Source organism: Miscanthus floridulus, chromosome 4 (genome assembly GCF_019320115.1).
Source record: "Miscanthus floridulus cultivar M001 chromosome 4, ASM1932011v1, whole genome shotgun sequence".
NCBI classification, from domain to species: Eukaryota; Viridiplantae; Streptophyta; class Magnoliopsida; order Poales; family Poaceae; genus Miscanthus; species Miscanthus floridulus.
The window spans coordinates 114,430,904-114,454,020 of NC_089583.1; the positions used below are offsets into that span (position 1 = coordinate 114,430,904).

The 23,117-nt window shown below is 47.5% G+C and overlaps 2 protein-coding genes, 1 non-coding gene and 1 pseudogene across 3 annotated transcripts; 2 read left to right on the forward strand and 2 right to left on the reverse strand.

Moving 5' to 3' along the window:
* Positions 1-473: 473 nt before the first annotated feature.
* On the forward strand, positions 474-5,095 carry LOC136550401 (signal peptidase complex-like protein DTM1; annotated as a pseudogene).
* Positions 5,096-6,553: 1,458 nt separating this feature from the next.
* On the forward strand, positions 6,554-10,063 carry LOC136549131 (uncharacterized; the record flags this gene model as incomplete). The annotated part of the gene is made up of 3 exons (XM_066540419.1): positions 6,554-7,306; positions 9,235-9,377; positions 9,610-10,063. Coding segments are annotated over 3 exons (1,026 nt in total), but the record flags the coding sequence as incomplete, so codon positions are not given.
* Positions 10,064-10,077: 14 nt separating this feature from the next.
* Positions 10,078-10,165, reverse strand: TRNAM-CAU (transfer RNA methionine (anticodon CAU)). Its single transcript is given in 2 exon segments — positions 10,078-10,113; positions 10,128-10,165. It is a non-coding gene; the product is annotated as a tRNA-Met (tRNA).
* Positions 10,166-10,962: 797 nt separating this feature from the next.
* Positions 10,963-15,377, reverse strand: LOC136552717 (UDP-glycosyltransferase 85A2-like). The gene is made up of 2 exons (XM_066544283.1): positions 14,733-15,377; positions 10,963-12,150 (listed from the first exon to the last, which is right to left on the reverse strand). Exons 1-2 carry the CDS (start codon positions 15,253-15,255, stop codon positions 11,207-11,209), a joined length of 1,467 nt encoding a protein of 488 aa, XP_066400380.1. The 5' UTR covers positions 15,256-15,377; the 3' UTR covers positions 10,963-11,206.
* Positions 15,378-23,117: the final 7,740 nt, after the last annotated feature.

Sequence of the window (23,117 nt, forward strand, 5' to 3'; positions counted from 1 at the left end):
AGCAACTACCAAAGCCAAGTACATGTTCCGCTGTAACGAATCTAACCAACCAAGCTATTGCTCAATTCACATTTCATACATTATTTTTCTAACTGAAGTTCTCAAATTTTGACTCGGACTTGTCTAAAACAAGTCATGGCAAGTACAGACTGCTTGCATTTTATGAAGACAAGGCATAGAATTGGTCCATCGTGAAAGCGAGGGTTTCCAGAAAATCTACAAAATTGCTGGAAATGTTGAATACGCGAGATGCCCCGCACTTTATAGTTGCATGTCAACACAAGTAGTTGGCAGTTGTCGACGGACGCGCCCTGAAAAAGCCCATGACGGTCAGTGACCGAATGAATGAGCCTATTGCGTGTGCCTTTGGTTTTCTCGGCTAAGCTCCTGACAGCGGCCTGCTGATCCAATGGCTGGCCCGAAGCGGGCCCCACATGTCTGCCTGCCAAACCCCACCTCCGCCCACGCCATAAAAATAGACCGAGTCCATGTCGCGGCGCCAGAGCCTACGCGCAGTCGCAGAGAGACCAGCAGCGGCAGCAAAGCCATGGCAGCAGCCCAGCAGGCGAAGCGAGCCTAGCCAACCCGGGGCCAGGGGGAGGGGAAGGGAAACCGAGGCAGGCGGCGGCGGCGGTAGCAGCAGCGCAGGGCGCACGCGCTTCTCGTTTCGTGTCCCCAGCCGAGGGGAAGGACGAGGGAGGGGGAGGCACAGCTTCGAGGAGGTCTGTACGGTCCAGGGCGTGAGGCTGGCGGCCGAGGGTCCGGGCGCTGCGGGCAGCATGGGGAGGGACGAGCTGCTACGGCGGAGCCTCGTGGCGCTGGCGGCGGCCGGTGGTGCTCACGGGGCTGGCCACGGCGTCGCTGCGCAAGGCGGCGGCCACGTATGGCTTCGGCATCCTCGCCATCGCCGGCGTGCTTCTCCCGGACTGGGAGTTCTTCGACCGCGACTACTCCCAGTGGCTCACCCCCATGCCCGCCTCCCAACGCACGGCCGCGGCCGCGGCCGCCGACCGGGAGCACGACGTCTGGAAGTAAGACTCCCCAGCCTTTCCCTCCCTCTCCCTCTCCCCTGTTCTGTGATCTTTCGCTACGGTCTGTACGTCTGTGGAATTTTATGTTCTTGGGAGGCTCGGGCAGTGCCAAAGATCGCTCGCTCTTAGGTTTCTCAAAAGTAGTAAAATTTTGGTCGTTCTTTTTTGGGGGCACTCCGTACATGAGATCTTGCTTTATTTGGAAATCGAGTCGAGGTACAAAACCACATATTGCATCTTTGATTTCATTCAGAATTTAGACGTAAGTTCTTGCTCGTTAGAAGCAGTGCCGCCCCGGGGGGGCGGGGCGACGGCCGAGGCCCTCTTTAGCTATAGTTTATTAGGATTTAGGATTAATGAGAAGATGCAGCGGCCCATCTGCAAAATGAGTTGTTGGCCTCTTTCTTTCGGGGAGGCAAGGAGCCAAGCCGCAAACACGCGCACATAGCGATCGCGAGTCACGACTTCCGGACTTCTGGCGAGACGCTAGACTGCGAGAGACGCAGCACCGATCACCAGTTCACCACGCGATCACCAACATAGATCACCGAGACACCGACGGCCGAGTTCCAGTCTTCCAGAAGCCAGACAACGGTGTTCCAGACGCTAAGGCAGGGCTTGACGAAGACGACGACATCTGATCTTGGTTATTGCCTTCTGCCCTTTTTGTGATTTGTGAATCTTGGTTCTGAATAAGTTCATATCTAAATTGTCTAGGCCCTATTTTTTTTTTCTTGTTCAATTTTTGTCTAGTACTTTGTACTGGTATAGTCATATTTTTCTTGTAATTTAAGTCAGGTGTTAGAATTTTAGAATGTTACCTAAGAAATATTTGTCGAGAGGGGCCGTCACGACAAGTTCGCCGGAGGGCCGTCAAAATACTAGGACCGGCACTGGTTAAAAGTACCTGACGGTGAAACTTCAAGCCACTTCCTCTTTCCAGGATTCAACTTCTTAGACAAAACTCGTGGTTTTGATTTGTCCGGAAGAGAGTTAAACTTCTAATGCACTCTTGCCAGACAATAGTTAGGCATGTTTCTTCATATATATTCAGATTTTTCTGATAAAAAGATGCATGTTGTTTTAAACAAAAACCTAGTAGATCGGTGAGGTACTTAGATTTGTTCCTGTTTCTGTTCCTGTGGATTCGACACAAAAGATCGAATGCATGTTGATCTCCGTATGGTCCAGAATATCATCGCATTAATTATTGATCTACAATCATAACAATTGATGGGCCCTGAAGATACAATATGATCACGGAAACAAATCAAATTGCTTGAATGATATTTAGAAGAAAAAAAAATCGTCTCTCAGTATAGGGACTTGCTGGCCTATATAACTAGTTTAGTTGCAGAATAATAGGGTCGCTGGCTGGTGGTCCACCGCCTTTCAATGCTGCTATCGATCACATAGGTTTAGCGGCATCTTGCTTTTTTTTTTTTTTGCTACAGCACCTGGAGGTTGGTTTATGGTTGTGTCTGCCAGTCTAGGAAACTTTTATGAATCAAAATTATGTGGATGTAAGTTTTAGTCATTGATTATTTGCATGACCTGATAACAGTTGGACCGTTGGTGTTTTAAGTGGTGGATTTGGTTTGTAGTTGGACTACGAGCAGCTGAAATATCGCCTTTGGGACTATTTTCGTGTCTTTGGATGTATATACGTTTCTAATGGTTGGTTACCAGATTGTCGCTATTACATATAGAAAGGTGGAACAAGTCACTTCTTTTGACCTGGAAAAAACTAGGATAGTGTTTGGTTCACATGTAACACAACTTGATTACGGCAGGTAATAGGTCCCATTACTCAATGTTTGTTTCCGCGCTCCTGTAATCGAGTCCCTCCGGCAACCAATACCGTTATATATAATAAAAGTGATACAGCTCCAAACCCGATGTAATCAAATACCGTTTCGTCAGTGTCTCCGCAATCCTGTCCCTTTGCGTTTCCCCTACCATTTCGGCAACCAAACAACTCGCGATGATTTATCTAGAGACGACCCAACTATCTTATGTTTTATTTTAATTAGTAAAAAAGGCTCAAAATAAAAGGTGGGGAAAAAATTTGGCTGCAGACCTCATCAAAGAAGAGGCATCAGTCAGTCCGCACTTATTACAAGAAACCCCCAGCTCACACTCGAGTTTTGAAATGAAAGGTGACTGTTACTTTGGTGCTGCTGATTGATTGGGCAATAGAATTCCAAGCATAACAGGTTTCAGCATAAGGTGTAACTGTAATCACCATTGAGAGATGCAAGTTGATCCTCAGCCCTTGCAACAACTTAGTATTTACTAACAACTTATCTAAATGAGAGCATAGTTGGGTACATTCCTGAATTCTCTAGACTGGTTTTCTTGATAGCTGAACGTAGTGTTTTTTTTTTGGTCCCATGCTTGTTACTTATCAGACATTCAGACCTGCACCTCTTACAGCATTGTAATTATTAGCACCCAAGATAAGTGATGATCTGATAAAGATTTTGAGTGGGTGCTCTGATCGTGTTTCAGCCTGGCGTCAATTTAGTTGTTCTGCTTGCTTGTATCTTTAAACATCTGGTGAAATCACTACCAATATGAACTACCATTGTCCAGCTGTTTACATAGGTTGTTGGTTTATCTTTTTAGTCAGTGGGCACTAAAGTGAAGGGCAGTGTGTGGTGCAGTGAGTGAGACCAGATCTAACCTTTTAATATCTGGTGAAACCTGCAAATAAAACAATCCTTCCTTTGTAAACCTAACGTAAAATACTAATGTGGCAGCCATTTTTGTTCACTACTTTTATGTTGTTGAAAACAAATGTATGGACAATAAGCATGTCTGTGCCACTGTTGTTTTACAGATGATTGCACCATTTGGTTTCTGAAGTTCGACTTGGTGCCTAACAATGAGTATAGTTCGCGTCTTGACAATAGCTATAATATTCAGAGCAATAAGATTTACTTGACCATGTCTGCACGAGGCTTTGCTAGTTCAAATTTTCTAATATCTTTGGTTCATGACCTATAGAAGTACTAACATTATTTCTGTAGTTGGAGTAGGCTTTGGTAGCGCACGAAAATCTGATGATAGTCTCTGAGGCTGGTTGGTGCTTAGCTTTGTGATTTAATCAACGAAACTCGTTGAAAATTTCAGCCATGGTTTGGCTACACCAACATGGACTTTTATATCACCAGGTTGTTGAGCTTTTACCTAATTATGGCATGAGAGTTTGACAGGTATATTTTGGAAACATCTGTGGGACATAGTTCCCATCAGTTCGAAACAACTGCAAATCGCGAGTGACCGCACGTTTATTGAAAATAGATGGGCATCAATACCACGGACTGTACTTGACTCTCACGTCGAGAAAACTAGGCCTACCAGCTTTCTTGATGCCATCAAGAAGAATATTTTGCACTGATAAAGTATGGGATAATAATCGTCCCTAATGGTGGACATGTAGGCGATAACCGTCGAATGCTATTCTTCACCTTGCCTGTTCCCAGCATTCTTTCTCAGTGTTGCATTCAGTATGCGTGATACTAAAACATCTGTGTTGCATTCAGTATGCGTGAAACTAAAACAGCAACTTCTAGTTCTGCCTCTCATGTATCTCCAATTTTTACTTTGCTATTCGTCCAAATACTGACCTCCATTCCCTGTTTTCTTGGCTCCTACAGATTCAAGCCCTATCCTCTCAGGGTGGCCTATGCTGACGACGATCTACGGGTTCGGTCTTTACAAGTGGTGGATGTACGTATCTAGCTAGTGGGTCCTCCTCTCCCTCCTGCATCTCTTCCCCTTAGCAAAGTTCCTTTTTCTTTTAAGAAGAAAAATACCATGATAGTGCCTTTGTCATATCTCAGCCATTCTTCACCGTGATCAGATGAGCCAGCTTGCCTGTTCGGGAGGCCGTATCGTATCGTGGATTATTTACTGCTGGCTGGTTTGGTGTGAGAGAAAAACACTGTTCCTGGCTGGAAATTTACCATCGTTTATGAGCAAGCGAACAGGCTTATATCGCCTGGCTAATACGCTGCTGATATGAAAAATCTTCTAATGGGGAACGACCCTCGACACAAGTTGGTGAATGTAACGTAAGACTGTCTCCAACAACCGCAACCTAAAATACAAAACTCATTTGTCCTTTGGGTAGCGCTACAGGCAAAGAGTTCAATACTTTTTTTTTGTCTTCTCCAACAACAAGACCAAAAAGACAACCATTTCTGCAAATGGGTCTACAGGAGAGAGGATACTCAAATTTAGGTTATGTCTCTTCTGACACCCAAAATGGGTCTTCCACAGAGGTACTATGTTGGAGGCTATATGTATTGTGTTGAAGATTTATTTTGGATTTGGGTTTGGGTTCCCCAATAATTCTCCTGTTGGAGACGGCCTAACTAGCGGGTTTTTTTAATGTGCAAACGCCAATCATTTGTTAGCTGGAAACATGAATCTAGGTTTTATTCTTTATCCCATTTGTCACTCTTGCGGTATTCCTTTCGTGCTGGTGCGGTTTCTCTTGGCCATCATCATAGCTTCTGAAGGACTGTATGAACATGAATCTTACAGTTTGCACAGCTCTTTTGTCCGCCAGTTACTCCTACCCGCCTGTATGTTCTGCTTACTTGGGTTTGTTGGAAATCGGTCGAGTCCGAATGAACTTGTTTTGGTCATTTGGTGTGAGTGGTGTTCAGTGGTTTAGGTTGGAAGCTAGGCGTCGTTTGACAGGGATTCTTCACGAGAACTGATCCTGGGGAAGGACAGGAGAATCCTCGCGAAACAGGCCCTAGTTTCTTTTGCGTTTGTGGCGTGAATGCGTGATGCGCTGGCCAACCAGAAAACGGCCGAGCAGCACGGCTGCACGGGGCACGACAGTGTAGTGTGCAGGGGCACGATGACGAATTGACCATCCGTCCGTGCCTCGCACCAGCACAGCACACGGCGATGCGGCCCATGGAGGAAGGGGTTGGGTACTTGGGCTTGAGTGAGATGCATGCCGGGCCGGGGCCCGCACAAGCAGCAGGACGGGGCGGCGTTTCTGGAAGGAACGCCCGGCCTGGCAGCCGCCAGGGCCAGGTGCCATACTGCCATGTGGAGTTGGAAACTGGTGGATGATATGGATCTCTTCCGTGGCACGCACTCAGACCGGTTTCGTTTCCTCCATCGTCTAGGCGTCATTTGCGGTCTAGGTGCTTGCTTGTCCGGACACCGGAGGAATCAGGAACTGGTCCAGTTTCAGCAAACAGCGTTGCAGCGACTAGCCTCTTCCTGATTCGAACCTTGAGGTGGGCGCTAAAGGATCAGAGATTCGAACTCGACGGCATGGCGAACCCATGCTCCATCTCTCTCCCTGTCCAGTGCATTGTATGGGCCCGCACAACGTGCCGACATCGCAGCGATGTTCCGGTGCGACAGACCGCAACGTATTTTCCTTTGATCGAGAGACATGAATGAGTGGCACTCTCTCCTGGTCCTAGCATTTTGTTACGCGACGGTGACGAGCATCATCTGAAAACAACCCCAACTACGGCTAATAACTACGCACAGCCGACACCACCGCCAAGATTAGCAGAACAGAACACCAGGCCACCCCCGCGCGGCCGCGCTCCAGCCTCCCCAGCCCGCGCCCGGCCGGGCCCTCCCCCTCCGCCGGCGGCCGCCCGCAGCAGGGGGCGGTGCAGCGCGCTCAGCTTCGCGGCGGCGCGGGATCCGGTGCTTCAGCCACCGTTTCCGCAGGGCGGGGCTGCGCCCGCTCGCCGTGCCGCTCCCGGCGCCCCTGGGCCCGGACCCGGCCACCACCGTCCACATGTGGGTGGCCGCGGAACCCGCTGCTCCTCCTGCACGGCTTCGGCGCCTCCGCCACGTGGCAGTGGGCGCCCTACCTCCGCGCGCTCATCGCCGCCGGGTTCGACCCCATCGTGCCCGACCTCGTCTTCTTCGGCGCCTCCCCGACCGCTCCGACGCCTTCCAGGCCTCCGCCATCAAGGCCGCCATGGACGCCATCGGGGTCCCCAGGTTCGGCCTCGTCGGCGTCAGCTACGGCGGCTTCGTCGGCCACCGGATGGGCGCCATGTTCCCGTAGGCCGTCGACCTGGGTCGCCTTGGTCTGCGCGGGGGTCTGCCTCGAGGAGAAGGACCTGGCCGAGGGACTCTTCCCGGTGACTGGGGTCGAGGAGGCCACCGCGTTGCTCGTGCCGCGCCGACCGGAGGAGGTGCGCCGCCTCGTCCGCCTCATCTTCGTGCGCCCGCCGCTCATCATGCCCTCCTGCTTCCTCTGGGACTACATCAGGGTTGGTTATTACTTACTACTCGGTTTCAGTCTTTCAGTGTTCGGATTCTGTCAAATTTGTTGAATTTCCACCGTGTACTATGTTGGATTCTTACATTACACGGCTATAGAACATCTGGTGGGAGTGGGATTATAAAATCACATTAGGGGGGGAATACTTAGGCACCTCTAGATGAGAGAATGTTGTGTTCTGTGTGCTGTGTGGGATGGTAACTGCGTTGGATCGTAGTGTTTAACTTCTCTCTGCTGCACCGTGCCGTGCACATGCAAAGAGGGCCCCAAGTGGCCCTTCACACTTGGGCAGTTGTGCTGCCCCATTTTGAATGTCTGGGACTGAAACTGCTATGGCTTCGGCCATCTTAATCGCCTGGTTTCAGTGTAGCCAATAGACGCTTAACAATTCACTAGATATCTTATATTGTAATTATTCTTCTCCTGAATGAGAATTCTTCTAGTGGATGCTGGAAACTAGTGTTCGATCGTAGTTATTTCACTTATCTGTGGTTAACACGTAGATTTGGTGGAGCCGACAAAGCCTCACAATACTTACACGTGTCGATAGCTTGGGAGCATATCATCGTTTTGCCTTTGTCCTTGTTCGCATATTTGCATATGTTATTCGCTTCTGTGGAAACCATGATGTAGAGAATTTCCTATGTACTCTGATCTGATCACTTCTCTTATCTGAACTTTAAATTCTTTTGCAAGTGAACGTTTATTCCTGAACACGCAAGTTCATTTCCATGATGTGCCTCATCATTCTTTACTACAAAGCTACTTCTTTCCCTCCTAGAAGACTCTACAAAGCTACTTCCCACTTTGCCTTTTTCTTTTGACAAGGGCTCACTTCCCTTTTGATCAGGTACTTTTGACTGGAAGGGTAACTAAAACTATTCTTCTGGTAGTGGCTTGGTGGTTCTCTGGCTGCTGACATTAGAGCAGTATTTTTGCGATCTGAGTGCATTTCATAAGCTTACACATCTTTTTTTAACGCAAAGCTTACACATCTACAAGATGTACACTAGTGACATGGATGTGCTGCTTAAAAGGATATTTTTATACAAAAAAAACAATGTAGCCAACGAACTAGTGAGATTAATTCCAAGTAAATGGATACATCTCTATCTTAGGCAACGTCATCGATGTGAACCAAATTTTTATTCTTTCGGTGATAAAAGATGCAAATGGATGAAAAGTGAAAATTAAACCGTTTGAAAAGACCCTCACTTCACCAGCTTTTGGGATCAAGCAGGAGTGAGGCAGAACAGTGGCGAATTAGAATGCCCAGGAAGAAAAGGCCGGTGGTTGATCATTGGTGCATGCTTTTCCAAACAGCAATGGCTCAAATCCCATGAGCTTGGAGAGCAAAAAGAAATTTCCTATGTACTCTGATCTTATCACTTCTCTAAATCCATGATGTAGAGAATTGTAACATGTAATCTACACTCCCTGACGGGCCATTTTGGGGCCAAATACATAAATCCTAGTGACTAATGCTGAAGGCCAGCATGTTTATATCGTTACATTTGAGAGAACTGACTGCCGCCTGCTTGTGACAGTATATTCTTGAACTTTTTACCGCCCTGTTCGCTGATGCTGAAATTTGGCTTATGCTGATGCTTATGCTGAAATATTATGAGAGGGAAATACTGTTCCATGGCTGAAAAGTAGTTCTGAATAAGCTCAAACGAACAGGGCCAATTGATTTGCAGTCTCTTTCATTGATACTACTTTTCTCAATTCGATCTAATGCACCCGACGCTTATAATCTGGGGGGGAGCAAGATCGAGTGTTCCCAATGGAGCTGGCTCACAGATTGAACCGGTTCGCTACTACCTCTGAAACTCTCATAGTCGACATGAAGTTTACTTTACCAAGACCTGCCATGAAATTTGTTACGAAATTGCTGATCACTTGACAAATCGACAGGCATCTAGAGGGGAATTCCCGATTAGTTGTCATAAAGAATGCTGGGCATGCAGTCAAATATTGAGAAGCCCAAGGAAGTGTGCCGGAACATCATCGAGTTTTTCAAGGACCCGGTTGCTGGAGCTGCAAACGCGGACGACAAGGTGGGAACCTTTCATCTCTAACCAAGAGACTTGAGTTATGCCAATCTGAAGAGTTGCAGGATTTGTGATTTTTTACTTGCTCAATCCCTCGATTGCTCAACAGATGATGCACTAGCCCTTCTTTAAAACTTGCACGTAAACGAACATAGATCATGAAGCTTACTATATTCGCATGTTGGCTGGTTCCCGATGGTTAATCTTATAAATAACGTTGTGCTATGGTTCATCGCAGGTGTAGCTTGCACCAATGGCGGACGCGGACAGGTCTTCGCTGGGCATCAGTAGACGGCAGACAAGCTTGTGGCACGCAAACCAAGGCAGATACGTGGCAATGTACATCTCTCCGCCATTGTCTGATGTAGTAGAGTCATAGCAGTAGCGATTCATAAAGCACAATGTAACGGGAAACAGAGCAAACCAGAGTGGCTCAAATCCGAGTGAAATCCCTGTGTTGTTGCCGTTCTCGCATGCCTATCGCCCTCACGCGGCTACGTGTCCAGAAACTCTGGAGTGTTGATGTGTGGAAGCATATGATTTGGCCGTCCCTGTCTAAAATCCAGAAACTAAAACGCATCCCTCGCGTACAAGAGCAGTCTTTTTATATGGGCCAACGCAGTTGATTGTTCGTTGAACGTCCCCACGGCCCGTTGGCCCAACAATATACACACAAAAAAATGTTGAGCGGGAGGACCCAAAAAATTGGGGTGAGAGAGGCTCGAACTCTCGACCTCAGGATCACTCACGTTTAGCTATGAGACCTACGCGCTAGCCAACTGCGCCACCACCCCTTTGTGATGATTTGGTCTAATAAAATTTATATAGTCATAATAAAATAAATAGATTTGTACAATACTGTTCAAGACATTATCCTTCACTTAACCACGTTTTGTGTGTGCATGCCACAATGTTTATTCAAGTCTTTTGTTGAAATTTATGACAAGATGGTATTCCTAGGAAGTAAGAAGGAGCAGTTTCATAAAGGATGTAGATGATTGATAGAGATTGTCCATCAGTGATGGATCTAGCAATCATTTAGATGGGCTAAATTCTTCTTGCTCGTGCTCCCACATCTCATCTAGTAACTTTTTCTGCCCTGCTTCTGCAGCACTACTTCTACAGTCCCTGCGAATGAACAGTGTTTTTCTCTTACACATTTCAGCATAAGCCAAAATTTCAGCGAATCGAACAAGGCCGTTCATCTCCACACGCCTCATCTTTTTCGTTCTACCTATAAGGCTTAAGTTGCCAACAACATGATAACCAAGTTTTGGAACAATCCTTATGGTGATGTTGCTCCTGATGATGATAGTTGATAAATCTTTGGAGTCATTATTTGCAAACGTGAATTTTCCTCTTACTGTAGTTTGTCCTAAGTTGAATAATTTTAGGCCCTGTGTTAAATTACAACTGGATTATTATAATCTAAATTATGTATATTATTTTTATAATCAAGATTATGTATTCTAGTAATTGGAGTGTTTGGATTTCGATTATTGTTGGTTAAAGTGAGAATGGCTACAATCCAGCATTGTTTAGATCACAACTAGATTATTTTAGCTGATAACAACGGATCCAATCATGGCTTTCAACTCAATACATTTATAGAGAAGAGTATCAATATTAATGACCTGACTAGAAAACATATTTCATGCCAAATCTAATAAAAATACTTATTTTTAGGAGTATGTTGGTACATTTTGTATAAACTTAATCAAATCATAATGATTTTCTTTTAGAGTGCAGAGAGTATTATTGTACGTATTGTTTTACATCAACGACCTACCGTCCCAGACGGAAGTACGGCATTACAGCACACGCTCTGAATAATTTCAGCACTTGGCGCGCGCGATCTCTTGGATGAACCTGTCGAGGTTGACGCGCGACGACCCGCCCGTCGCGACGGCCGCCCTGGCCTTCTCCTTCCACTCCGCGGCCCTCCTCCTGGCCGCGGCGCCCCTCCCCTGGGCGCCCATCAGCTCCCTGACGGCCGCCTCCACCTCGCGGCGCCCCGCCTCGCGCGGCATCTCCAGGCCCACCCCCCACTCGTCGCACGCGTACCGGCAGTTGGTCACCTGCTCCGAGAAGAAGGGCCAGCACAGCAGCGGCACCCCGGCGCGGAGGCTCTCCAGCGTGGAGTTCCACCCGCAGTGGCTGAGGAACCCGCCCGTGGCGCGGTGCTCCAGCACAGCCTCCTGGTCGCACCACCCCACCGTGAGCCCGTGCCCGGCCACCGCCTCCGCGAACCCCTCCGGGAGCGCCCACCCGCCGGCGTCGCGCACCGTGTCCGGCCGGACCACCCACAGGAACGGGCACCCCGCGGCAGCTAGCCCCCACGCGAACTCGTCCATCTGCTCGCCCGTCACCACCGTGATGCTCCCGAAGTTCACGTACACCACGGAGCCCTCCTCGTCGGCGTGCCCGTCCAGCCACGCCGCGCACCGGTCGTCGTCCCTCCACAGGCTCGAGGTCAGAGAGGGCAGGTATGACGGCGGGGAGACCTCCGGGCCGAGCGGGCCGACGGTGAAGGTGTTGGGGAGGCGGGCCCGGATGGCGTCGAGGGAACGGCGCTCCAGGTCGTCGAAGGTGTTGAGGAGGATGCCGTCGGCGGCCGGGGAGTCGAGCTCGCACTGCTTGATGATGATGGTCAGCATGGTGTCGTCGGGGTCCGTGGTGCGGATGAACGTCGGGAAGTCGCGGAGGCGGGCGCCGGGCAGCATGCCGGAGATCCAAGCCACCGGGGTGTCCAGGTACCCGTTGGTGAAGCACGTCTCATCTGGGTGTATATGTGCGAGTTATTAATAATGCAGAAATGGAACCTAATGCCGACTTCAAACTGAGTTATGCGTATGATTGCATGAATGTGTATGCGATATTGCTGCTTATTTGTACTACAAAGATATCTATTATCTTATTAAGCTTCTACCTTAATTCTTATGGTGTAGAAATCACCACGTTAACCAGAGAAAATAAAATTAAAGAGTCTTCTACATGCATCAGCAATCACTATCATTACACAAAAAAATAACCCAAAAATGCCCTCAATATATTTCATCTATGGGCCTGTTTGGATCCACCGACTAAACTTTAGTTGGCTAAATTTAGATGCTAGGGATCCAAACGGCCTAGCTAAAAGACCAGCTAAAGTTTAGCCGAGTTTAGCTACTTCAACCTAGCTAAACACAGCTAAAGTCGAGTCTATTAGCTGGAGGATCCAAACACCCCAGCTCAAGTTTAGCCCGGAGAACTTTTTGCTGGTTAAAGTTTAGCTTTGAAATTTTAGCTAACTATACTTTAGTCGGGTGGATCCAAACAGGCCCTATGTAAATTGAGAATTTTGTGAGTTTGGCATTTGTACTATATGCACCCCCGGTAGAGCTACATCTACTTCATTAAACAATTAAGGGGGTGCTTGCATCCGGCGCTACTAATTACTAGTAGAGTCAAACACCCTAACTAATCCTTTAAATAAGAGCTCAAAATGAACTCTTTAAACGTTGGTGTCCACCGTTCATTATTCAATATTCATTGGCTTGCCGGAATCAGTGGGGAAAAAATTAGATGAGGATCTTCATACCCTCTAGACTATATATGATGCTTTTACAATAAAATGAGAAGTACAAGCTAATAAAAAGTTATTAATTGGCTTTCCAAAGCTGTTTATAGAATCTGGATTTTGAATAGCAATCTGGATTCTAGATTTTTTTTTAAAAAAAAAAGATGGATAGTTGGATTATAGATGGTTGAAGGTGTTTGACACCCATTATCTCTAAAGAGATGGATAGTTGGATTATCATAATCTAGCGGTTGGATTATAAAAATCTTCCCATAGAATAATCCATATGTTTGGATCTCATTCTCATAATTTTTAGGAGATCCAAACATGGCCTAAGGACTACTAACTATTAGCTACAAAATCGAATTGGGATAAGCTAAAAGGTCAACCAACAGCTCTGGTGAAAAAAAAAATTGTTGGCGTCCCCATGCTAACAATTAGCATGGTCCAAATATGGCGTTAATTAATTTGAGAAGAAAACTTAGCGCGTATTACTGCTATGGGAATATTCAACGCGCGCTGTAACTACGTTAATTGTCTAACTGAACTCTAGCCATATAATTGGTTACTTAATAATGTGGTGCATAAGATTGCACGTGATGATGTGATGTCGTTGTGCATTTAGAAATAGTATATTGTAGGCGCTAAAATAAATAGGGCCTATAAATTTTAAAAATAAAAAACGTAGAGCGGCCATTCACATCTTAAAGTCGTAGGAGTACAAATGTAAGCAACAGCCCATCTCCAATCAGTCTCATCTGACCTTGTCTGGTCAACCATCTCTCAGTGGGCCGTCCCAATGGGACACCGTGATCCCTTTTAGCTTGCTCGGCCGGACCAATGTTTTATTTAAATTCCCTTTATCTTGTTCCATGTGGAAGATAGTGTTATTAGGTTTGAGACGAAGGGTTGGACTTGGATGATGGCAATGGCATACATTATTACTTGATGATGGCAGTGGCATACATTATCTCCATGTGGAAGATAGTGTTGCGTGTTAATTTAGTCAAACGCGGGAGCATGTTTCTCCTTGTGCTTATCTACAAGGATTGAAAGGGTCCGTATACCAAATAAAAACGAGAAGAAAAAAATGCACATCCTCTGATACAGGAGTATCTCCCCAGCTTGTGTTTTTTTTTTCTAGATTATTATATATACTTAGACTATGAATGAAAGTGGAATATTACGTATGATGGTGCATTGGTCCACCATAGTTTTCATTTAAAAGATCGTTTGGAAGTTGATGCTCTCCAGCTTTTATTCTATTCGAAATTCAAAGTCCATTTTGCACATGATGCGTTAGCTTTTGGTGCTGCTGGGGTAAGTCTCGTCTTTCATGTCGTCAAGTGTTTAATCCTTGTAAGTAAAGTTCAGGTGCTCAGGAAGAACATAATTATTTTGAACAATAGAGGAACATAATTACTACTTAATTATTACTTAGTAAGTGCATTATATATATATTTAATAACGAAACACATAATTTAGTCATGGATCCAGAAGCTAGATCAATCAATCATGAACTGAATTATTAGAACTTAGCTCATGATCCAGAAGAAATGAAGAATGCAAACTACTACTGTAGTTATCATCAAACTAAAAGTTGATGGTCAGAGCTGCAAATTTTACGATGCACACCATATATCTTTTTTCTCGACCGTACCATGAGCTATGTATATTCACAATGGTTCCTCGCCACCGTGGGGGATTACTTTTGTAACGGTTACTCCAAATTCCACTTCTTAATGAAAAACGGGTCGAATGTCCGATCGAGAGAAAAAAATATCTGAATATCTGCAGATTACCTTTGAAAGGCACGTAGCCTCTCTCGACGAGCTGATCAAAGTTGAGGTACGCCACGAAGCCGCAGCCGCTGTGCGTGAAGAAGAGGTACGCCGGCAGGCCCATCTCCTTGGCGACGTGCACCACGTAGCCCATGGCGCCGTCGGCGACGACGCAGCTGACCGGCGGGACCCCATCCGTGCGGTTCAGCCGCTCGACGAGCCCCCTGACGGCGGCCGGGCCCGTCCGGCGCGTGGCCTCGCAGAGCGCCCAGATGTCCTGCGTGGCGTCGAGGTCGGAGGGCGGGAGCCCGTCCGGGATGGTCTCGAACCGGAAGCCCTCGGCGCCGGCGTCGAACACGCCGGCGCCCCGCGCGCGGAGGAGGCGCCCGTGGTTGTACTCCGTGTGGACGAAGGTGACGTGGAAGCCGCGCGCGTGCAGCGCCTTGGCTAGCTTCAGGAACGGGTTCACGTGGCCCTGCGCCGGGTAGGGGATGAGCAGGACGTGCGGCTGCTTATTGGTTGGCTGGGGCTCCGACGACGCCATGCTGCGCTGCGCTTCTCCTCCGGCTGTGTGGTTTAGGCCTTTAGGGAGGAGGAATGAGGCTGGGAGTAGGAGGAAGAAGATGTCAGTTGGTCAAGAAAGCCTTGCTGTCTTTAAAATAAAATGTTTTTGTTGGAAGCAAGGATGGAATCCTAGAACAAAGGGAGATTATAGTAATGCTATGCTCTTGTGGAGGGTGGACCATGGATTGAGCACGTCAACTAGCTCCATAAACCCATTCCCATGGATTGAGCACGTCAACTAGCTCCATAAACAAACTGATAAGGCGAGCAAATAAAATAGCTCCATAAAATAGCCGTTCTGGAGAAATAAGTTCAGCCTGCTGGTCCCATATGCATGGAAACGAACTCAGATGCAAAAACTTAAGTTTTGAGAACTGCACACTGATCCTGTTTCATCAATTTTCTGTTTTCTCCGTCTTATCATGACAATTGTTACACCAGCTGCAAAAGGCTGTACCATGATTAAAATAACTGATCTTGATCCAGCGTCTCAGTTACTTTGCATGTACTGGAAGATTATCACTTTTGGCTGGGATGTATATATTCTGGAAAATTATCACCTTCGTCCCATCTGTTAGTGCTGAATTGATTGAAGAAAATACTGACCACAAAGCACTAGTTACATTTCAGTTAGGTTTTGCACAAACGTGTTTCAGTTCTCAGTTACGTTTTGTCCAAACGTGTTTCATCTCCTGTTCATCGATGGCCATGGCGTACTTTGCGCTTAACCAAACAACATTGGTGGGGACAAGTTGTTGCAAGCCTCCGGGTAACTCGACAATGGTGTCCGGCCACACGGTGTGGACGCCTCACATCACATCCTCGGTGCCCTTGATTTGTCTCGTACTTTGTGGGTGGGACACCAACAGATTGGAGCTGGTTTTTATTTCCTCATCAAACATACACTTGCACAAACCTTTCATCGTGAAAGCAAAGCAATAAAATCTCTGAAACAGAACCAAAAGAACGGAAGAAACTCCGATTCTCCATAGTCACTTTGATAGTTATTTTTCATACATAGCCTTAGTTTTTTTAGATGGTTAAGTGCATAGCTTATGCAGAGACCGGAATAAAAAAATATATTTTTTCTAAAAAAAGGCTTAGTTTTCTTTCCATAACGTGCAGATTTTCTCCTCTCTAAAGACATAGCATTTATATATGTTTTCTCATCTCACCTAGGGTCTGGTTTCATTTTTTTTCGATAATACATAAAACAATTTTCTATGGATTTTTTAGAATCAAACTAGGTTCTAGATTTTTAATATCATGGCTTTTCTAAAAAAAAGTATATTTATACATTTTGAAAAAAAAAATATATATATAGTTTTTCTTTGAAGTCGGCTATCTCCACCATGAACCAACATTATTATAGTCTGATTTAGCCCCTCGTGTTTGATGACACGCCACATAAGATGGATTGGATGACGTGGCACTACGTAGGCTAAAGGTGCCATCTAAATTGTCTATCGGCCTGTTCGCTGGTTGGTTTCTAGACTGGTTTGGGACTGGCTGGTGCTGGTTTATTGTGAGAGGAAAACACTATTGACTGACTAGTTTGGGCTGGCTGAAACCAACAAGCGAACAGGTTGTATGTGTTGTAAAAACAAACTGTTTTAAAGGTTAGGATTAGGATATGACAAACTTTTGGTTTTGTACAGATGACATGAGAAAAAAGAAAATCAGACTTTGGAAATAGCTGGTGGGGAGGCAAATGTCCTTTTTTCAAGTGAATTCTTTTAGTAGGCCGTGCTACCAAATGTGGAAGCCGCGAGGGGCCCTGCGTGCGTCCGTCCACGGTAAGTGCGAGTGCGACGAGGAGTCCAGGTCCAGCCTGCGTGATTCGCGTGGATCTTCCGCCTGTGTGGTCACGTGCGGAAATAAAAGGCTCGTCACAGCAGGGCCAAGGCTCTTGCATATTCACCTCCTTTTCTTCAGGATTCTGGATTCAAACCAAACGAAGGGCCATCACAGCAGGCCCTGCTCGCTCGTGAGCGGCGGCACACCATCAAGGCCGTCGCTTTCTTGCCTGATCTGGTGTGGATTGTCGAAACGTGGCGGAGCTGTGTTAGCAGTATATATGGCCAATGGGCCGGCCCGGCCCGGCACGGCACGGGCCCGTGCCAGCACGGCCCGATAGCCAACAGGCCGGCACGGCACGCCGTGTCTCCCGGGCCGTGCCTCATAGGGCCACGGGCCTAGCCTTCGGCCTAGGCACGGCCCTATAGGCCGATTTCCGTGCTGGGCTGGCCCGCGAAGCACAACCAGAATCACGGCCCGTGCCAGCGTGGCCTGTTACCCTTTGCATTCACAATTTCACAAACAGATAACAGTTCACAGCTTCATAATTCATACATTCACAGCAGCGTCGTCATCCCAACAACGCTACAGAGCCGCTACCGACATCGATACTCAACAACGCAGCAACGTCGTCACGGATGTTGTCGTCGTCCTCTGGGAGCAGCCCTGCCGCGATCAGGTCATCGTTGCCGGTGAGTGGATAGATGACATCGTCGTCATCCGCCATGGCGACCTTGACCGCGGACGGCTGATCTCCAGCATCGTTCCTCAACAGTGCGCGCGCCCGCCGTGCCCGGTCTGGCGGTCTATGCCACAGGAAGAGGACGACGAGGCATCGGCAACCGACCTGCATGGAGGAGAAAAACAGAGTCAGAGAGATAGAGGTACAGATCCAAAGTCAGTGGAAGAGACACAAGAAGTGGAGAAGACAGATCTAAGGTTAGAGTTAGGGTTAGGGTTAGTGGAGAACCTGCGCAACCGGAGCCCGATGCCGGAGATGACGAGGGCCACCCAGAGGAGAGAGACCGATTAGAAACGACGGCGAACGGCGGAGGAGGGACGGACGGGAACACGATCACGAACTCACATAGTTCACCAAGAGCGAGAGAGGAGAGAGGGAGAAGGGAGGAGAGAGGGAGAAGGGAGGAGAGGCGGATCGAGGTCACCGGAGTTGGGGACGACAGACGAGATCAGTAGATCACGAGAGAGAGCTCAGATTCGCCAGATCGTGGATGCGGCCGATGCGGGCGAGAGAGAGAGAGAGTAGAGATTGCGCCGCGGCGAGCCGACGAGCGAGTGGGGATTAGGGTTAGGGTTGGGAGCGGACTGCGGAGCCGACCGACGGCGAGGCGACTGGGCGAGCGGTGCTCGGCTGGGCCACGGTGAGCGAGTGGGGAATTGGAGAATGTGGATTAGGGTTAGGGTTGGGAGCGGACGAGGAGGAGAGGCGACTGCGGACTGTGGAGCGGGAGAGGAGAGTGGAGAGGTGAGGAGGCGAGGCGACTGGGCGAGCCGCTTATATGCGGGGGCGAGGTGCGACACGGGGGGGCGCGGGGAGGCCGGGAGGCGGCACTGGCAGGCCAGGCCGCTAGCGGGCTGGCTGCTCTGTAGCAGGCCGTGCCGTGCCGGCCCACGTGCCTGGGGTAAGGCCCAGGCACGGCGTGCTCCTCCGGGCCGGGCCAGCCTGCCTCTAGCCTCCGGGCCGGGCCGTGCTTGGGCCGGGCCAAAAAACGGGCCTTGGACCAGGCCGACGGGTTCGAGCTGCATGGCCAACTATGGTTAGTAGCACACAATCTAGAGGAGAAATTCGGATCACTCCGACTCCACAACAATCCGCCCATGTAATAAGATCCGATACAATATACTCCCTCCGTTCCAAAATATCTGGGGTCTTCGCTTCCCGAGAAAAAAACTTTAACAAAATATATATTAAAAATATTAATATTTATGGTATATAATTAGTATCATTGGAAAGACATTTGAATCTAGTTTTTTAATATATTTGTGTGAAGATACAAATGTTACTCGTATTTTCTACAAATTGAGTCAAACTTGCGGTACAGAAACCAAAAGCGATAGATAATTTATGAGAGAGGGAGTAAGATAGAATCGGGGAGAAGACAGCCAGCACGGGAATAGGAGCTAAGAGGAAGATGCTAGAAGGTTCATGACCACATGGCAGGGTAAAGTAAAAATAGCCTCTAAGGTCACATGGCAGGCAATCCTAACTAGCTGGCACTCGGTGGTGGTGGTGGGTAGGTGACGAAACGGGGAGCCAGAACCAGAACCAGAACCAGAACCAGACCAGCGGGCAGTAGCGGCGAGGACTGGAGGCAGCAGAGATGCATGCATCTCCCCCATCTGGCCTGGCCAAGTCGCGCTCGTGCTGCGCGTGCTCCGCTCGGTGCTCAAATCAAACATGCCGGCCGGCGGCCCGGGGTGTGTGGAAAAGACGAACCGACTTTCCAGGCAGCCTCCTTCCTTCATCTGCACTTCTGCTCATCAGCAACGTACAGGTAGTAGCAACACTAGCGCGTAACGACGCCGTATTCCGCGGCAGTTTACCTACCGGCAAGCTAGTTACCGTGCCGGGGTATCGGCAACGGCGGACGCATCAAAAAGTTTTTATAAAGGGTAAAGGTAGATCAAATTCAAGAGAGATGTATTTACCGTCATTAATTACTGCGGAAACTTCGGCACCATGAAATTTAAGCGTGATTCCGCTTGCGGAGAGCTGCGGCGAGGGGAAGCCGTACGTATCGGCAGAAAAACGGACACGTCTCGTCGCGCGGTCGGCATCGTATATCGTACCTGATGTGTGATGGACAGGATGTATATTCACACGGATTTGTTGGTCTATCATCTCTTTCTGTTTCGAGTGGGGCAATCTCTCCCCGGCCATCTTGACGAGGATTGACGTCACACGTAGATTGTTTTTGTTGCATCTTGCCTAGCTTGGCCGTGCAAGCTAGCTGAACCTGGTCGCTCGTGCCAGTGTGTGTAGCGATCTGCGGCCCGTTCGCTTAGCTTGTTTGGCTCATAAGCCATAGCTTGAAAGTATCGTTGACCGATTTGATCCGAGAGAAAAATACTATTTATTGATTAAAAAATATATAATTTATAAGCCAAATAAGCCCAAGTAAATATGACGCTGGACCAGACAACCGGTACGCATCTTACGGATGGTGGAGTGCTGGTATATATATGAAGAAGCGATGAATCAAAGGTTTTGGATTTTTTTTTAAGCTTGTCATCTTAAGTGTCTGATACTAATCTACTAGATAATGCTAGTATTATTAGGTGACGAGGAGAAGAGGACACTAAAGTCTGTGTCACTACGTTTTTGTCGTGCCGTGGTAGCAATGCAAGGAAACTTCGTTCAACTTGGCAGCATTGGAATTCCTGTATTACTTTAGACATTGGCTTTTCTTGGACGTCAGTAAAGTTCGAAGACCAGCGCCAATTAAGTAGCGTTAGCCTCCTAGGGCGTTCCTTCAAAGCGTGTCACATGTATGGTTAAACTCTTTTTCTTCTTAATTATAATAATACGTAAATCTTTTGCGTATTCAGAAAAAAAAAACTAAGTAGCATTAGCCTCCAAACAAAGGGTAAGTGTGCAAATTACCTGATGATCTGTAAGCTTATGAGGCCTTCCTTGCAATCCAAACGACCGTTCAGCTGGTGGCCTCAACAGTGAATTTTGGATGATTCTGGATGATTCAATAGTGTTCTGTGAGAAAGAATAAGCTAAAACAAGCGAAAACAATCCGATAGTAGACCAGCCGAACGCAGTGCAAGTCTTTTTTTTTTGAAAAAAAACAAAGTAGACGCTCGCAAACGTGCATCCAAGCTCATCATCCTTTTGAACAAATATACACACAAGGCAACTAATTCCTTGTTTTTTACAGTAAATAAATTCCTTATGTTGTGTGGTCCATGCATAAAGTAACTATATGGACTCGTCTACTACTGAAAGAATGAATTAATAGCACCAATAATTTATAGAACAAATAATCTTGAAAAAATACGATCACATGTGTCTCACATGTAACGGATTAATGGCTTAATCGATAGGTATATGACTTAAGTTTGAATGGAATGATTCTAAACAGGCTTATTTTTTTATAAATCTAATCAAACTTATAAATATTTGACACCTCGAAAAACAAAATATATAGTTATATTTTAGGAGAGATGAGTACACTACCGGCATGTTTGATACAGTCTCATTTCCCGGTGACAAAAATACTTCACGTTTGGTACAGCCTCACTAGTCACTACGGTAGAGTCGTGAGGTGAAACTACCTTGAATCACGCACCTATATTGACACTGTTACTCCGATCGAGGCCCACCACGCTGGCACCACTCTCCGTCCTCTCTACAATAAATAGTACAATATCTTTTCCTCGGAAATATTTAAGTCATATATTTCTGAGGTGACACAAATATTTCAGAGCTAAGAAGAGAGCGCAGGAAATGGAAATCATTTCTGGTCCCAGTCGTAACACATGGGCTCATCATCTTCACGGAATCACGGTTCGTAACACATGGTCTTGCCGGATTCTTTTCCGAGGCATTTTCACCGGAGTTTCGACCGAGCATCTCCGTAACTGACATGCACGGCGCTTCCTGGTCAGGAAATGACAGTGAAGTCTATTGGTCTCGTGCCACGTGGAGAATCCTCATGCAGTCGGGGGAGAAAGCACGCTGCACGCGCCGTTGGCGTTGGCCTGCGCCCTGCGCTGCGCATGCCATGCGATGTGGCTGGCCGGGAAGGGAAGCCACAGGGAGAGGCACAAAGTTGCGCTGGGCCCGGGATCCCACACTCCGACCAGGCCCGTGCCATGCGCGCCACCAACCAGGCCCCTGCCCCACCCAACACGTGGTCGTGAGGGCAGTCCCAATGAAAGAAACTAGTAGTTTCTATAACATAGGATACCGCGCCAAAAAAGTACTGTTTTCCAACCCATGGTTTCTATGAGTAATAACTATTTTCTCTTTCTCTCTCCCAACTCTATCTTTTCCTCCAATGGGAGTGCGACACGAGCTCCCTAGAAACTGGTGGTTTCTCCCCAATGGCGATTTCATGGTTTCTTAGTGCATTGGGTCAAGAGTGATGTGGGCACGGCCGCGGCTGACTCATCGGCTGGTCGCCCTCGCAGCTCGGTGGCTGGTGGAGCCCGACAAAAGTGGCTGGGTCCACACGTCAGTTCGTGCTTGCACGACTGGAGCCGCTGGCAGGGGTCCCAAGCTCTGTGAGCCGAGCCGGTTCTGACTTGTGAGCCACTTCGCCGTACCTGGCGTGGTCCATCCTCACGTGGACGTGGCAACTGCTGTCTGGCGCTGAGCCTGAGCAAGCCCCGCTGCCGAGTGCGTGCCGGGGAGGCGGCGGGGACGCGAGGGCAAGCGGAAAGGATTTCCGATTTCTTTACCAACCACGACCAAACGAAGGCTGTGATTTAGAGCTTGTTTGGTTAGCTTTTAAAATTTGACAGTCAAAAAATTTGACAACAAAAAGTTAGCCCTTGTTTAGTTCGCGAAATTTGGATTTTGGGGCTACTGTAGCACCTTCGTTTTTATTTGGTAAATAGTGTCCAAACATTGACTAATTAGGCTTAAAACGTTCCGGCTCGCAAATTTCCCACCAAACTGTGGCAATTAGTTTTTCTTATTCGTCTACATTTAATGGCTCCATGCACGGGCCGCAAGCATTCGATGTGACAGGTACTGTAGCAACTTTTTGGATTTTGGGGTGGAACTAAACAAGGAAGCTATAACATTTGCCACAGATTTAATAATTAATTGTAAGGTGTTGGTAAATTTTGACAACAATCTATATAGAGACAAAAAAAAAAGAAAACTTGACTTGCCTAGGTTTTAGCAACCAAAAAATTGGCTATCAACCGATCAACCTCTTAATGTATTGTTATCCTCTCAATATGATTCCACTTCATTACCGTTTATATTTACACTTGCCAACCAAACAACACCGTGACTCCGTGAGTCACACATTCTTCGTTTTGGCCTTGAATATGTTAAATGTT

Excerpts from the sequence above, each read along its gene's own strand:
- LOC136552717 (XM_066544283.1), bottom strand. The coding sequence starts at position 15,255 with ATGGCGTCGTCGGAGCCCCAGCCAACCAATAAGCAGCCGCACGTCCTG. Across the intron at positions 12,151-14,732 it reads AGGCTACGTGCCTTTCAAAG|ATGAGACGTGCTTCACCAAC; the intron begins GTAATCTGCAGA and ends ATATACACCCAG.